The 16,090-nt window shown below is 35.9% G+C and overlaps 1 protein-coding gene across 1 annotated transcript; it reads left to right on the plus strand.

Moving 5' to 3' along the window:
* The first annotated feature begins 1,029 nt into the window (after positions 1–1,029).
* Positions 1,030–1,389, plus strand: LOC143607039 (uncharacterized). Its single transcript, XM_077082624.1, has one exon. It carries the CDS (start codon positions 1,030–1,032, stop codon positions 1,387–1,389), a length of 360 nt encoding a protein of 119 aa, XP_076938739.1.
* The last annotated feature ends 14,701 nt before the right edge of the window (positions 1,390–16,090 follow it).

Genomic DNA, 16,090 nt, shown 5'->3' on the forward strand with positions numbered 1-16,090 from the left:
GCGTTGAGTCTATGCAAATTTGGTCGATTTTCGTCACGTTCGTTACGGTACCGGAACTTAAACAAAAGGCAGTGAGTCTACGTGAATTCGGCCAATTTTGGTCACGCTCATTACAATACCGAAACTAAAACAAAACAAAAAAAAATGCAAAACAAAATTGACATTCGATCAGTTTTCGTTACGTTTGTTACACATCGGAACTAAAACAAACTAAATAAAAAAATGTCATCACCAATAAGGTGCCGCAAGTGGCCCAACGGTTGGGCACTTGCGAGGTGCGGAACCAAAACTCTTATTTCTATTAGCATATTTAAACAAAAAACACAAATAAAGTAACAAAAAAAAATGTTTAAAGAGTGGATGCCTCCTCGTAACAAAACTATGTGTCAACAAATTTTATTTATGGGCCTCGAACCTATGCAATGGATTATTTTAAGAATTAAGATTAACAAACCTAGCAATTGCCAACACACCAAGGAATCCCAATTGATTAAACATCAAAATAATTTACATATAAACAAAACAAAACTAATAAATTATTAAAAAAACTTTTGTAACACCAAACTTCTTAATTATACTATATATATAATATTTTACACACATAAAAAAAGTTATTTTTTTTAACAAATCAAAGGTTTGTGCAAGCAAGAAATCTCAATTAGCCAATACCAGTCCGAAAGAGGTTTACGTAGTTGTAGAAACATCTGACCCATCCGATGTTCGAAATAATTATTGCCCGAAAACATGAAATAACACATTTTTAATTAAAATTTATTTTTATTTATGTTTATAAATCTATAACTTACTTTTAACTAAAAAAATAGAAAATGTATTAGGAGTATTTGAAATAAGTAATGCCGTTAATTATAGTAACTCAGGGTAAAAATGAGGTGATAGCATACAGTAAAACCTCTATAAATTAATAATGTTGGGACCGGAATATTTTAGTAATTTAGCGAGATAATATTATATCGATAAATTAATAAATTATTAATTTAAAGAGGTTTTATTGTAAGACTTTGGAAGGTTATGAATATTTCTTCCCTAGAAAAGATTAATGTTTTAGATGCCATCAATTTGGTCATCTCGGCTTGGAGAAATGTGAAACAAGAGTCCATAGCAAATTGCTTTCGACACTGTAAAATTTGTTCGGCTAAGTCAACCGGCTCAAATGATTTAAACGGTGTAAATTCTGGAGAAACCATTAGTGAGCTTGAGAACTTGATTACGGGAATGCATTATCGGCACAAAATGGATGTTAATGAGTTGTTGAATTATCCAGGTGAAAATAATGAATGTTACGAGGTTCAAAGTATTGAAGAAATTATGATGGGTACCGTTGAAAATCCGGTTGATGATGAAGTTGATGATGTTTATGTTAGCCGGTAGTATCTCGTATTATCGGCATGTGTATTTTGTATATTTATATATGATATAGTTTGTTAGGATTTGATTGATTCTCATTAGTTAGTTACCATACTTATCTCATTCTCTTGTATTATATATGGGATTGTAATCTTCATTATGAAATCAAGGAATTGTATTCCCTTACATGGTATCATCCTTCTGGCCCTGATCTCGATCTCGCCATTACCATCCATCCTTCATCTTTGTTTTTTTGTTCATCACCATGGCTGATAAAGCCGAACCCAAAACCCAAACTCTTCACCCCGCTTATACCGTAATCAACATACAGCACAAGGTTCGCGTCCTCGACGGTGTTGAAGTCTCTTACCCTACGGGGGTGAAGCTCTTCACCCTCCACGCCACCGGCTACGATGTCCTTTCCCACATTGATGGCTCGCCGTCACCCGTCCAAACCTCACCAGAATATCCGTCATGGATAAAGATTGATGCTGTCCTATTACAATGGATATACGGCACCCTGAGTAATGATCTCTTGGTTTGTGTTTTGGAGAATGAATCCACCGCTCATGAAGCATGGGTTCGGGTGAAGAAATTGTTTCTAAACAACAAGGCATCACGGGCCGCCGCCTTACAGTTGGAACTTAACAATCTCACTTTAGCATCCATGCCTAGTTTGGAGGCTTACTGTCAACGTGTCCGGGATCTCTCGGATCAACTTACCGCTGTTGATTGTCCTATTAATAACACCCAAAGAATTCTTCATTTGATTAAGGGACTTCCTCGTGAGTATGACACCGCTGCCGCACTCCTTAATCACAATCTTCCCTCTTGGGAAAATGCATGCAATCAACTTGACTCGGAGGCTAAACGCATTGCGGCTCGTGATTCTCTTACACCGACTCCTGCAGTTGCTGCTGTTGTCAGTTCTCCACAAGAAAACACCCGCCACCAGCAACCTTCTCAAAACCGGGACACGTCTTATCAACCCCGTCGCTCCTACAATCGGGATTCACAGCCTCGTCGGGATTCCAACAGGTCAGGTCGCAACAATCAGCGGGGTACCGGGCAGTCATCAAACCAGGCTTATCCACAGACGCCATATGCTTCATTTCGGCCTCCACCCGGTTACCCACCCTACTGGGCCCCGCCCCCTTGTCCGTATCCCACACAAATTTGGGCTCCTCCCTATGACAACAGGCCCAATTCAAGGTCCTCCAATAGCCCAAGTTCCTCACAGCAGTCGCCGGCGCAGGCCCACATAACCGAGACGGACCCACTCGAGCCCACTCAGTTAGCTGAAGCTGTCCATAGCGCTGTCCATGGACTCGGGAAATGATCTGTGGCATCTTGATACAGGTGTGTCTTCTCACGTGACGTTTGATCACGGAAAACTTAATACTTTTTCCTCGTATTCACCAATATCGTCAATATTTGTTGGTAATGGTAATAGCATTCCAGTTTTGGGTTCGGGTTCCACATCTATAAACACACCCTCTAAACCGTTACACCTAAAATCGGTTCTCTATAATCCTAATTTTATTAAAAATCTTATTTCTGTTTGTAAGTTCAATGTTGATAATTGGACTTCAATTGAATTTGATCCTTTTGGTTTTACTGTGAAGGATTTCAAGGATGGCACGATCTTGAGTCGTCACAACAGCACCAGTGAACTTTATCCGCTCACTCCACCCGCTTCCGCAATCGCTTGTTTTGCTTCGACTAAAGACTCTCCCTTTTGGCATGATCGGCTTGGACACCCGGGTCAACCCGTCATGGAGTTTCTTAGTTCTAAGCATTTTATTTCTAGTACTAAAATAAAGACTCCACCTGTTTGTGAGTCGTGTCAATTGTCTAAACACAAACGTTTGCCTTTTTCAGATTCAACTACTCGTACTTTGTTACCTTTTTCCATATTGCACTGTGATTTATGGACTTCTTCAATTTTGAGTCATGCAGGTTACAAGTACTATATGGTTTTAACGGATGATTACACACAATATACATGGGTATACCCGTTAAAATTTAAATCCAAAACATTCACAAAATTCACCCACTTTCACCAATTTGTCAAAACACAATTTAATCTCCCAATTAGATCTTTCCAATGTGACATGGGAGGTGAATTTAACAACACCAATTTTAAAAACTTTACAACCCACCACGGTATTCAAATCCGTTTCTCTTGTCCCCATACATCTCAACAAAACGGTAAATCCGAGCGCATGATCCGGCGCCTTAACGAAATCATGTTTGCTCTCGTCACACATGCTCGTCTCCCATCCACGTTTTGGGTTGAAGCTTTACACACGGCTTCATACCTCCACAACATCCTACCCACCAAACTTCACCACAACCAAACACCTACCGCCCGTCTATACCTTCGTCAACCCTCCTACAACCATCTACGAGTATTTGGTTGTTTATGTTATCCTAACCTTTCCGCCACTCGGCTTCACAAACTTGCGTTTCGTTCCACTCCATGTGTCTTTCTCGGATATCCGGCTAACTTTCGCGGGTATCGATGTCTCGATATCTCCACCGGTAAAACCATTTTCTCCTGACACGTAACCTTTGACGAAACCAAATTCCCATTCACCTCTAAACCTCCACCCACACATTCGTTTCTTGACCCCTCACCATTAATATTTACACAACCCGCTACTCCATCTACTACCACTTCTGCCAACCCCGTTAGCACAACACCCTCATCTCCTACTACCCTAACTCACGGCCCAACTCCACCCCACTCAACCCTTAGCCCACAACCTCATGTTAATCCCAACATACCTGGCCCATCCAACATTACTAGCCCAATACCACCGGACCCTTCACCCACACCAGGCCTATCCCACGTGTCCAGCCCACCCAACCAAAACCAACCAACCTCACCTACTGTGGAACCTCATGTGACAATCGTCAATTTCAGGTTAACCCCGTTAACTCAACTCCGTCAATTCAAACTTTAAGATCGTTGAATCTATAACGCACACTTCATTACATTTAAACTAGGGTTTAAATGACGCTTAACACTTACTACATGTGTAGTCTTTCGGGATTTGCACCGAAACGCAAACGAGTTGACGCGAACGATTGATAAATAAACGACAAACGTCAAAACACTAATTATGTGATTATTATGTGTTAGATATATGTGTGTTACTTGATTGTTATGTGGAATGTTAAACAAGAAAAAAACTATCAAAAAACACTAGTCATTAAAGAAGACAAAAGAAATGGAATAATCAAAGCGTCAGGAGAAAATGGTATGCATACAGTAAAAACCTCTATAAATTAATAATATTGAAACTGGGATATTTTATTAATTTAGCGAGATAATATTATATCGATAAATTAATAAATTATTAATTTAAAGAGGTTTTATCGTAAGACTTTGGAAGGTTATGAGTTAGACACTTCTTCCCCAGAAAAGATTAATGTGATACACCCTACCAAGCATAATGAATTTGGCCATAACCATAATACTAGTCATTAAAGAAGCACAAAATACTTTTTGATTACGACGTATTTCTATATATCACATTACTAAAACTACATCACAATGTTTCATGAAAACGATGTCATCGGTCCGGGTCCAAGGAACAAAAGAAACCAAGCCCTCAAAAAATGGTTGGCACAAAGCTCCACTAGTTAAATACCTTCATTTATTCACATATTTGACAAGGTGCCAATAAAAAAATAAAACCCACACTACAAAAGCACTATAAGAAAAGGAAAACTCATACACCCCAAGCAACACAAACCCGGATTCTCCTCCAACAAAGAATTCTAACAAGAAAACGTCCGAAAGGACCAAACCCTTGTACACCTACAACATATTTCACTATTGATATGATTTAACTACAAATTATACATTTTGTTTTTATTAACAAAAATAACATTGTTGGTTCTCAGCAACATCCACACGCACCGGCAACACAACTAATGAAGAAGGCAATAATATTGCATGTATTGACGCACTACCCGCACTCGCACCCGTAACCATTAAGAGACCAAGTGATCTTCTTTTGAGATACTTATAGAATTATTAATATTTAGTATCTACTTCGCCATTACAATTGCAATAGGCTGTATAATAAATGCTTATATTTTCTTAAGGTCAACTGTTGAAGCATTTTTCTACCTAATATGGAATGAAGAAAACTCTACTACGTAATCACCTTCTTACAACAATGGAATGGCTAATCATATAGCAAACAATACCCGTTAATGCCCCTCACAATGATATCACCTGTCTTCTCATTACATTTACCCCTCAATTCCAGATAACATATTATTTTCGTTACTCTATTATAACATTTGATGGTTAACAAAATGAAAAACATTATGACAAAAGGCAAATTTATTCACCAACTTTCCATAATGTTACGATTCAAACATATTGCCATAGAATGATACACTACATCACGGTGCAATGGTTCAAAACACGACAATAACAACAATCAATTTGATGAAATGCGAAGAAATCATAAGTCGTTGTACAACTTATTTACCTTTTTAAAATAGGAACGTCGATCCATATATCAAACAAGTCCTATTCCAAACGGTCTTCACCACAAAAGCACCTATCTTCTCATTACATTCATCCCTAATATTTGGTTACTCGTGCTCGCACCAATAACCAATTACACACTACACCAAACACTACAAACCAATACGATAGGATACTTTATTTGAACCTACGGCAACACGTGAGCATTTTTGCTGTTACCTTAACACACAACACTTAAATTATCCTAGAGAATAATTTAGAATTATATTTGTTGTTGTCGTTGGTGTGTCCATAGGATAAGTAAAAACATATATTATATCTAACATCTAAATGAATGATCTAGAAAGTATTAAATAAATCCATTAATCTGAACGAGTACATCTAAATTAGTGTGAAACAAGCTTATATTATTACCCTTTAATAATGAAATTATAGGCAATATAAATACTCAGCCTGTAATAAGATACAATATTTTGACTTTGTCAACTCCTTCGATTTCGGATTTTAGAGATAAAAAAAGAGATACACAAATTTAATAATCTATAAGTTTGTTATATATTACAATAAAAAGTTAAAAACTTAGAAACAGAACCTACAATAATTTGAGTTGAATTATTTTATTAGCGAGTTGGTTCCAAGTGGCTGCCTCTGACGTTGAAGTGTGAACACTCTAGTAGCTATGTATGTTGTCATGCATCTGACATCATTCAAAGTTAATATCTTAAAAAATTACACATTTGATCCGGATAGCATTGCTTGGTTTCACATATTTTTTTTTCGTTGGCTGTGAACCAGGTGAAGTATCATTGTGGTTGGGGGGCGGGATGTTTTTTTTAGCAATATAAATATACCTGTTTTCGTCAGAAAAATTTTGATACGCATAATGTAATTTTAGTTTTTTCGTCAGAAAATTTTGAACCCGGCCACCTTTGTTTATAAAAACTTTTATAAGTATTAACCACCTCTCATGTGGTGGCGTTTTCACCCAAGATTCGTCATTGGTTGTGGAGCTCTTAGCCAAGTATTAACTATTAGCCACCTCCCATGTAGTAAATTTTATTTGGGTTTAATAATCATAAAAGATTGGATTCAACAAAAATAAAATGCAAAGATCACTAGTGTCGTTTAATCCCGTCCTTCACCCCCCCCCCCCCCCTCTCTTCTTTTTACCATTACATTCGACCCGTGGTGTTGTACAAGAAACTGCATATGATCAGTTGGTGGTGGCTTGTGTATTAGTATTATTTGCAAAGTTAGTTGGTGGCAAGTTTGTGTGTGGTGTTACACAAGAAGGTAAATGAAGCAATATTTACGGCGACTTGTTGGCTTGTTTGGAAGAATAAGAATGATAAAGTTTTCGAACAATAAACATATCTCTTTGTTCAAATTTGTGAAAGACGTTATAGCAATGTCAGTTTCTTGAATGGTCTTATTGGAATAGATTCAATTTGGATTATATATTGTAATAGGTGTTTGCTTAAGCAATCAAGACTTAAATACGGCTTATTATTTAATAACATTAATGCAAACTTCACATATTTATAAGTTTCCCAAACACACACAAATTCAGATGACAATCGATGTAATACTACACATCTTAATTTACTTGTAGAGTCCCGTCAAGAGACTTGCGCGTTTGGAGTTCTTTCCGTTGATACTGATTCCAGCGTTTGCTCTAGGATCAAATGCCGGAGTAGCATCGGATCCGCCTGGATTCGACTGCTTTAGACGATTCAAGGCAGCATCGGATCGTGTGGGGCCTTGCCCATGATCACTAACAACTTTGAGGTTAGTTTCAGACGGGTTCGCTCGCCCTTGAACATCCTGGGCAGCTTGATCGACTTGACCCAGTGCACGATCATCGTCCATGTCGGTAGTCGACTTCACTGCGCGATTATAATCTGAGAGAGAAAAGGGTTTAGCGTAAGATTCAGCATCCACCGTGCGTTGACCCAACTGAGTATTAGAGGGATTTGTAATGACCATGGACGACCTGGTCGGACCTGATGAATAGCCATCGGAATCCATTTTTGGTTGTGGAAAAAATGGAAAACTTTCACGATGACGATGAGGATGCTATTTGCATAAATCAGATGTGTATATATAGACGCGAGAGCAGCTTGGCTCCATACATGGGTGATTTTCTTGGTATAATTTTCGACATTTACAATAAACGCCCTTCACATTATTAGTTTATATATATAATTAGAGGCTAACGTAAAACTGATTACAATAACTTTTGGCTGTGAAAGTGGTTGTGATGGTGATATCTAACTCTTACTTGATAGATTTATTTATACCAGTTAGCTAACTTGTCAACTACATTCATTTATGTCCAACTACTTGACATAAATGTCCAACCATACTGATTATACCTAACTGCATTAGTTAATGCCAACTACCATATAGCCTATGTCACACCTTGATCCAGGGCCTAGAAGTGTGATCAACAGTTGGTATATGTTTTATAAATATATCAGAGTAGCGGGTTCATTTTAGCGGAAGTTTTTAAATATTAAAGTATTAATTTACATTATCAAAATTACTCGGGAATTAAACACTCGAGTTTCAGTTTTACAAAACAGTGATATTAATAATACAAGGATTTATAAGTATTCAAAACGAGCCATCTCGAGCAATCTTCTATGACTCCAATCCTTGTATACCATCTATTGTCATTTAATTACCTGCAAGGGTGGGAAAAACACGTCAGCTATGTGCTGGTGAAACGTTGACTCGATAAAACAGTTTATAAGTCGTTAAATGCAAAAATAGTTTTCTGTTTCACAAACTCAGCAGGAACGCCTGTCATTCCCAGGATTTGTACCACTACCCTACACACACAATTCAAAGGTTCCCCGAGTACATAGCCCCTGTTTGGAGACAACCTTCCCCTAGGCTATGTAACCCTGCTGGAGAACCGGTTATGACTGACTTGGTTTTGTCTGCCAATTATCAGTTATGTTTGGATCCAGACACATGTGTATTCGGTTTGAGTTGCTTTTTATTATGTATTTTGTATTATAATGATTTTAGAGATTGTGTCTCATGCAAACATTTATCAGACTCTTTATAATAAATAACCTGGCTATTACAAGAGTAAAATCAGTTTAGACAGTAAAAGGTTAACGTGTTCACCTTGTATAGTCAGTAGGTAATATCAGACTCCTTAACTTCAGTATGCTATTCACCTATACTCATAATAGCTATGCATAAGTACCTAGTTGATATTATTCAGCAGACTTTAAGTCTGTTGCAGTTCGGCAGACTCAAGGTCTGATCAGCAGACTTGAAGTCTGATTCAGTTTAGTCGACTCGAGGTCTGATCAGCAGACTCTTATGTCTGACCTAACCTTAATATAGTTATAGTCGTTTTATGAAAATACTTTGGATTTACATATGACGTTTGGAATAGCACACTTTGGCCTAATAAAGGATATCACGTTGGCAAACTTCTCCAGGTAAGCAAATGGGTCCCGCGGTTGATTGGGATGTATACGAATTGTTTTCCTTAGATAATAAGAGTCTACTAATGATATCCCCCTTCCAGTTACTACGTGCCCGTCAAAATAATAGTTTTGATAACATTACTTCACATGGAAGCAACGTCTTTACTCTGTAAAACATTACTTGTAAAATATTAACAGTTTAACGACTATACCCTTAACTAAGTTATAACTATGTATTTAAAGTAACTAGTAAAGTAACTTAACCTTAATCCTACCTTAATCTGCTAGTCGAAGTCAAAGACTAAGAAAACAACAGCAATTCGACTTGTGCTTCGTTTACGAGATCAGCAGCTCGTTTAGTAGCGTAACAACACCTCATTTCTTCGCGAGAACAGACCTCGGAACCCTGGAACTTCCTAGCACACTTCCCAATGTTAACTATGTGAAAACTAGGGTGAAAATGGGATGAAAACGACTGAACTCGTAGCTGCCCTATTTATAGCCGAAATTGTGCATCTTGGCTTATCGCGAAGATGCAGGTTACGGCGGTACGCGATACATGAAGTTGCATGTACGACGCCGCAATCTTGCATGTCAATCCCGTGCTGCCACGTGTCGCCACGTCACTTGATAAGCTTTGAATCTTGTGCCAGCAACTTCGCGATACGCGAAGATGTTCAGCTTTGCATCTTCGCGATACGCGCAGATGCATAAAGTTTAGAATTTTCATTTTCAGTCCTTCTACTTCCAAATTTGGCATTTTTAGCCCTTTAACTTCTAAAATTTACATTTTTTGCCCAAAACTAGATGGGGTATTACCACAGTGTTACAGCCTATTAATCCCATACACTATAATGAGATACTTAGGCCCGGTCTCAACATGTCCGACTCGGTTAACTACCAACATTCACCCCCTAATTTCCGAGTCGGATTTCGGGAGGTCTTCAACTCCGGCCATGTGACTCACGCATCTCTTTAAACTTGATGTCACACCGTAACCTACGGCAGAATATGTCGGGACGCGACATAATTTATATCATAGCTCAAAGACACTAAAATTATAATAAGTGTCAATACCTAAATTTGTTCATTCACAACAATCGTACACAAATAATTCAAAATAAAAAAAATAGTACAACATTTAAATACTTATAATTATTTAGCCTAAAGTCTAAACTAAGTTCTTCACTTCAATTCACTTCATATAACAACCTGCATTATGCGTAAACATAATTTGTCAACAACACATGCTGAGAGAGTAACTACAGTTTAGTATAATAATAATAATAATAATAATAATAATAATAATAATAGTGATGTGGTCTAAAGTATACATATTTTTATATAAATATTTCCTATACTTTTAAGTGCTTTTGAGCCAAGTTTTTAATGAATACTATTTTTATTTGGTTCATATGTGGGTTTTAAGGTTTCGAGAGATAAGAAGCTAAAACGGAGTATTTTTACTAAACTTGAAATCAACAACATAATATGTAAATATATTTTATGATTGCTACTATCTTTATTGCTAATATAAGTTTTACTGAATAATTATTTTCATTCATATTAAAACTCCGTAATACATGCTTTTATGAATTAATTCAAGTTTTCGTATGAATTCTAAATGTGAAAGAACTTGTAATATACTTTTGGTGGATTTGTGGAGCTTGTGATTAATAATTGAGAATGTAAAAGAACTCTCACGTGTGTTAATAATTTGATTTGTAGGCTAAAGTAAATAAAAGACAACACAATTAAAGAATTGGAGTCCATGTTTACAAAGCAATAGTGGGCCGGCTCTTGAAAGAAAAGAAGCATACAAGTCGCGCTAGAGTCTTAAAAGAAAGAAAAACCCACTAATGGATTTAATGAAAGCCCATCACGTGAGCATGTGGGAAATTGAAATAAATACAGCAGGGTTGATATCGACATATTATTATTATCATTAAGAAAAAAACGAAACCCTATATTATCTTTGGGAGCAGAGCCGCCAGATATATTTTTTTCGTGGAGCAGATGATTAGAAGCAAGACACAGCAGCCACCAATTATCTTCATACTTGGACTTTGTGGTCACGTGAGTTTTTGGCACAGAGCATAAGAAGAAAAATAAGAGCTACAATATTCATTATTATATTTATTTGGTTGCTTTTGTGAGGTTTGGAAGAATCAATTATTATTGCCTTTTATTTTATTAATTTTTATTATGAAACTAGTTAAATCAATTTATTTTATTATTGTTTTGAGAATGATTATTGACTAGAATCTTTTTAGTTATCTAGGCTTGGATTGATGTTTTGTGATTGATTAAGAGTTTAAACGGTTTTCAGGAATTGGTTATTGGGTTTTGATTAATTAAAAGTTTCGATCAAATTTATTGGATGTTATTTATACATATTTACTTCTGATTTGTGCTTGAATGAATGTTTCACATGTCGCTTGATTGAATGTCTTTTGATTATAGGTGCATGTTAGGGTTGTTTACTGTGTGTTTGCAACTTGTTTATGGTTTACTGAGCTCATACACCATAGAAACTTATTTTTAGCATGTTATTAGAAGTTTATATTCTTACTTGCTTAGATATCCGACGGTGATAGGTTGTCGGGTTTGTCTTTGTTATTAGGGTTTTAGGTTAAACTGTCTGACAGGAAGTTTGCCTAGTTTTCCTTAGTTTCACTGCTTACCCGAGTCCTTTAGATCTCTTCTAGACCACCCCGTGTACTTAGGTGCATTGAGATAGTGAAACCGACGGGTTAGCTATTTTCTAGGGTAATTAATCATAATTGGTGAACTTACAGGTGAGCCAATAAGCCGGTGCTTTTACATGATCTTTAGGATTTCCTCTTAGGTAACACCTTGAGAGTGATTAGGGATCCATTAGGTTTCCTAGGGTTCATATTTTTAGATTCCTGGTTCCAATAGCATTTTCCCGTAACCGATAAAAGCCTAAGTCATCACAATTTGGATTCCTTGCCTAGGTAACACCTTTCTCATTAGTGTTTTCGTCTAAGTCTGGGAATTTTAAGTTTAATTTATTAGTTTAAATTAGTTTAATTAATTATTAGTTTTAAAATAAAATAAATAAAAATAAAAAAAATCTTTTTCTTTATTATTAATTTAATTAGCTTTTAGAATCTAAGTTCGTTAATTTAAATAAGTGTCTCTAGGGTTCGATATTCCCGGACTTCCAATAGCTATTCTACACCCGATAGGTTCACTTGCCTGTTGCTAGTGGTTTTGTTTAGGGTATTCTAGGTTTTTATTACTCGTTGTGCTAGGTTGATTAATTGCAATATTTTTATATATCACTTTTATGCACATCAAATAGTAATGAGAAATAAATAATTCCTTGTGTAGGTAAATAGAATCGACTAACATAAACAAATACACACACACACACATATATGTCTTTTCGATCATGTCACTAGATTTCGGACATGTCTACTCGGGCTCGCAACCAATAACAACATAAAATAAAAGTGTCATTTCCCCTCGAACCAAACGGTGCCGAGTTACTTATGAGGATAAGGATAAGGATGAGATATCAACCAACCATAAAGCAGTAACAAGTATTCCAGCTGAAAAAGTCTCTTCGATAAATTACTTGCTGAACATGGACAGTGTTTGTTCTCAGGATATCTAAGTATTAGGCGGTTTGTTTCACTGGAATCCGGCAGGTACACAAAGCGAGTCATGGGCAAATTTAGCTGTGACTAACATGTTAGAGCTCCAGGAAGCTTCAACAGGCCTTCAAGTTAGTTGATAAGGTGGTGGCAACTAGAAGATGCTTAATGTTCATATTACAAAAGTACGGTCAGGAGTGAAGACGAGAGTGCTTAAGGACTTCGAGTAGGATATTGTTGGGTTCGTATGCCTTGGCTAGGTTTATTATTTGAAGTCAAAAGAGGAAACGGGTGCGGCCGGGCCCAAGCCCATCTCGGTTTAGATTTCTTGTTTAACAATTTACAAACTCTAGTTCAGTCTCTATTTAACCTTATAATCTACTCGTTCCGACTAAAGGACTTATGAATTACTCGTGGACGCTGATTACAAGGCATGAAACTTATTTAGTTGTGACGAATAAATGATTAGCGAACGTGTTCGTTACGGTTAGTTATGGACACGCGGCACGCTCTAATTGGTTCTACAAACTACTCGTCACGACTAGTTTATACTATCTATTTCTAAAATTTATTGCGAATGATATCTAAAACTTGAAATTTATTTTCAATAATGTTTATTTTAGAAAGTTTCCCAATAACTAAAGGGTCCCACGCTTATCGTTTCCTTGGAACTGGAATGAATGGTCCTTATTTATTTTATTTTTAAATTTAAATATCCAAAAGATGGACAATTCTGTATTATATATATTTTACTATAAGTTAAACTTTAATTGCTTTTGTGCTCAAATTCGATTTCTCAAAAAGTATTGAGAAACTTTTAATACAACATAAAGCAAATCCCTTGACGTTAAAATCAAACAGAGAGGAAATTATGTAGTAGTTTAAATGTTCTTACTCTTTCAATATGAAAACTTTCACAAAAATAAATGGAAGCTACCATGGTTGTGAATTGTGATTAAGGTAGGGTACGGGTTACAATACGTGTGTGCGCACGCGTATTGCGTAATATTCATGGGAGTATGCTAAACCAACGGGATAAGGTAAATCTAAGCTTACAGACAAACAGTGGAAAATGCATCTCTATCATGAAATTATATTGAAATAATGTGTATTAGCGTTACCGGCCAATATGAAAAGTATATACATTTCCCAGAACAGAAATGGAAAGATAGCATGAACATGTTTGGAAAATTACAGGTAATTTGTTCTTGATCTTTTCTGTTACTATAAATAAACACCAAAACATTATATATACATGTATGCATTCAATTATTTTACTTATAATAGCTATATTTAAGAATGGCAGCATCTAAAAGAAACATTCCTCATCGGGGCAATGTGTTGTCACGGGCTATGAAGGCGCTGTTGAAGTTTCTTACTTGCTCTTTGTGAATGTATATGTTTTCAAACATATACGTTCATATTCTTCCAGCCCCAATGAAAGTGGCTAGCCTCTGGGTTCATTTTAAAGACTTTACTCGCAATGGACATTAGCTGATTGAGTTTATTATCAATTATATAAGTTATTATTATTACTATTATTGTAAAGCATATTTGTTGGTAATTATTCTCTTTCTAGTTTGAATATTATGATATTTTTAACGTTTTATCATCATTCTTTTTATTGTATTCTCTATATAAAGAAATATGCTTTACAATGATGCAATACACTAAAATACGTTATTGCTAATCAATACAAATTTTTTTTGCAGTTCCTTTGAATTCTTTCAATAGATAACACACACATAGTTAACGTCTATATGCGAGAGCGAGAACGAGAACTGTAGGAATACCATTCAAAATTTTATACAAAGCATACGATGCATGATCAAAAGCGAATACATGTTTAAAGGAATAAAAATTACCAGTGACAATTGAAAAATGAAATACATGGAATGGGTAGAACAAAAAGCTAAGGCCGTGTTTGACAGAGTTTCTTCAAAACATATTTCGGTTTTTTTTTTCTTAGTATACACAACTGTAGATTGTACTAGCCGGATTGGGGTAGACCACCAAGCTAGAATTGCATCTTCAAATTTGCATATCTCAACTAAGGCAACGCCTTAATTATATGATTGAAAATCAAGTAAAAACTACTCACCATTAAGCTCAGTTGTTAATTTGTTAAATTGTATTAAACTAGTATTAAAAGTTATATGCATGCAATAGTTTTTAAACTATAAAGTACATATTTTATTATTTTACTAGTTACAACTACAATGAACCGGTAAGATCGAACAATAAAATACATTGCACAAATTGAAAAACTAATCAAAATATACATAGTTATTAAATGTAATCAACCCATAGATCAACACAAACGATACACTATACACATTTGGTGGCACCCATATTATTAAGCTAGTCATTTTGACCGCAACCGGAGCAACAAAACAAAATTTTGATCGCAGCCTTCAACACGTTACCACGTCGCGGACAGTCTCTGTTGGTGTCCGTCATTTTTTATATATCCCACTTTCTTGGGTTTGGCTATAAGGTAGGTTTGCCTATATATAGTAATGTTGAATATGAGGTATTTGATCTTGTATGGGATATATAGTAGTGTTGAGGTTGTCTTAGTTAGTAAGAATTGAAATATAATTTTCAAACATTTTCCTTCTAATCTCCATGAAATTCAAGCAGGTCAGTATTAATTTCCGCCATCACTTATCATTTGCTAGGATTTCATAGAAATTTACTTCAATGCTTCTTGAATTTGAATGGATTTTCAATTTAATTTTGTTTTTATTGTAAGTTGCCTTGAATTTTTATACAAACTAGCTTTGTATACACTGCATTGTGGCTGTGCATTAACATTATAACATGTATTCGGTTGCTATAGGTTAAGTTTGTTACAATACCAACTAGGGATAAGCAAATTTGGTATCGAAACCGAGATTTGGTACCGTCCGTACCGAATCGGTACCAAAGTTTTAAGTTTCGATATCGGTACGGTACCGGCATTTCCCGAATTTTACCTTAAATACTGGTACAATCCTATTACCAAGAATTTGCGATTTTCAGAACCGGGTACCGACCTCATCCCTAATACCAACACTAAATTCAAAAAAAATAAATAAATAATCTGTCAACGAAAAAACAGTAGTGAGACTTGTATATCATTAAATAAAAATATTAAC

This window comes from Bidens hawaiensis, unplaced genomic scaffold (assembly GCF_021521415.1).
Source record: "Bidens hawaiensis isolate Kalapana, Puna unplaced genomic scaffold, B.hawaiensis_p1.1 tig00079096_1, whole genome shotgun sequence".
NCBI classification, from domain to species: Eukaryota; Viridiplantae; Streptophyta; class Magnoliopsida; order Asterales; family Asteraceae; genus Bidens; species Bidens hawaiensis.

Excerpts from the sequence above, each read along its gene's own strand:
- LOC143607039 (XM_077082624.1), top strand. The coding sequence starts at position 1,030 with ATGAATATTTCTTCCCTAGAAAAGATTAATGTTTTAGATGCCATCAAT.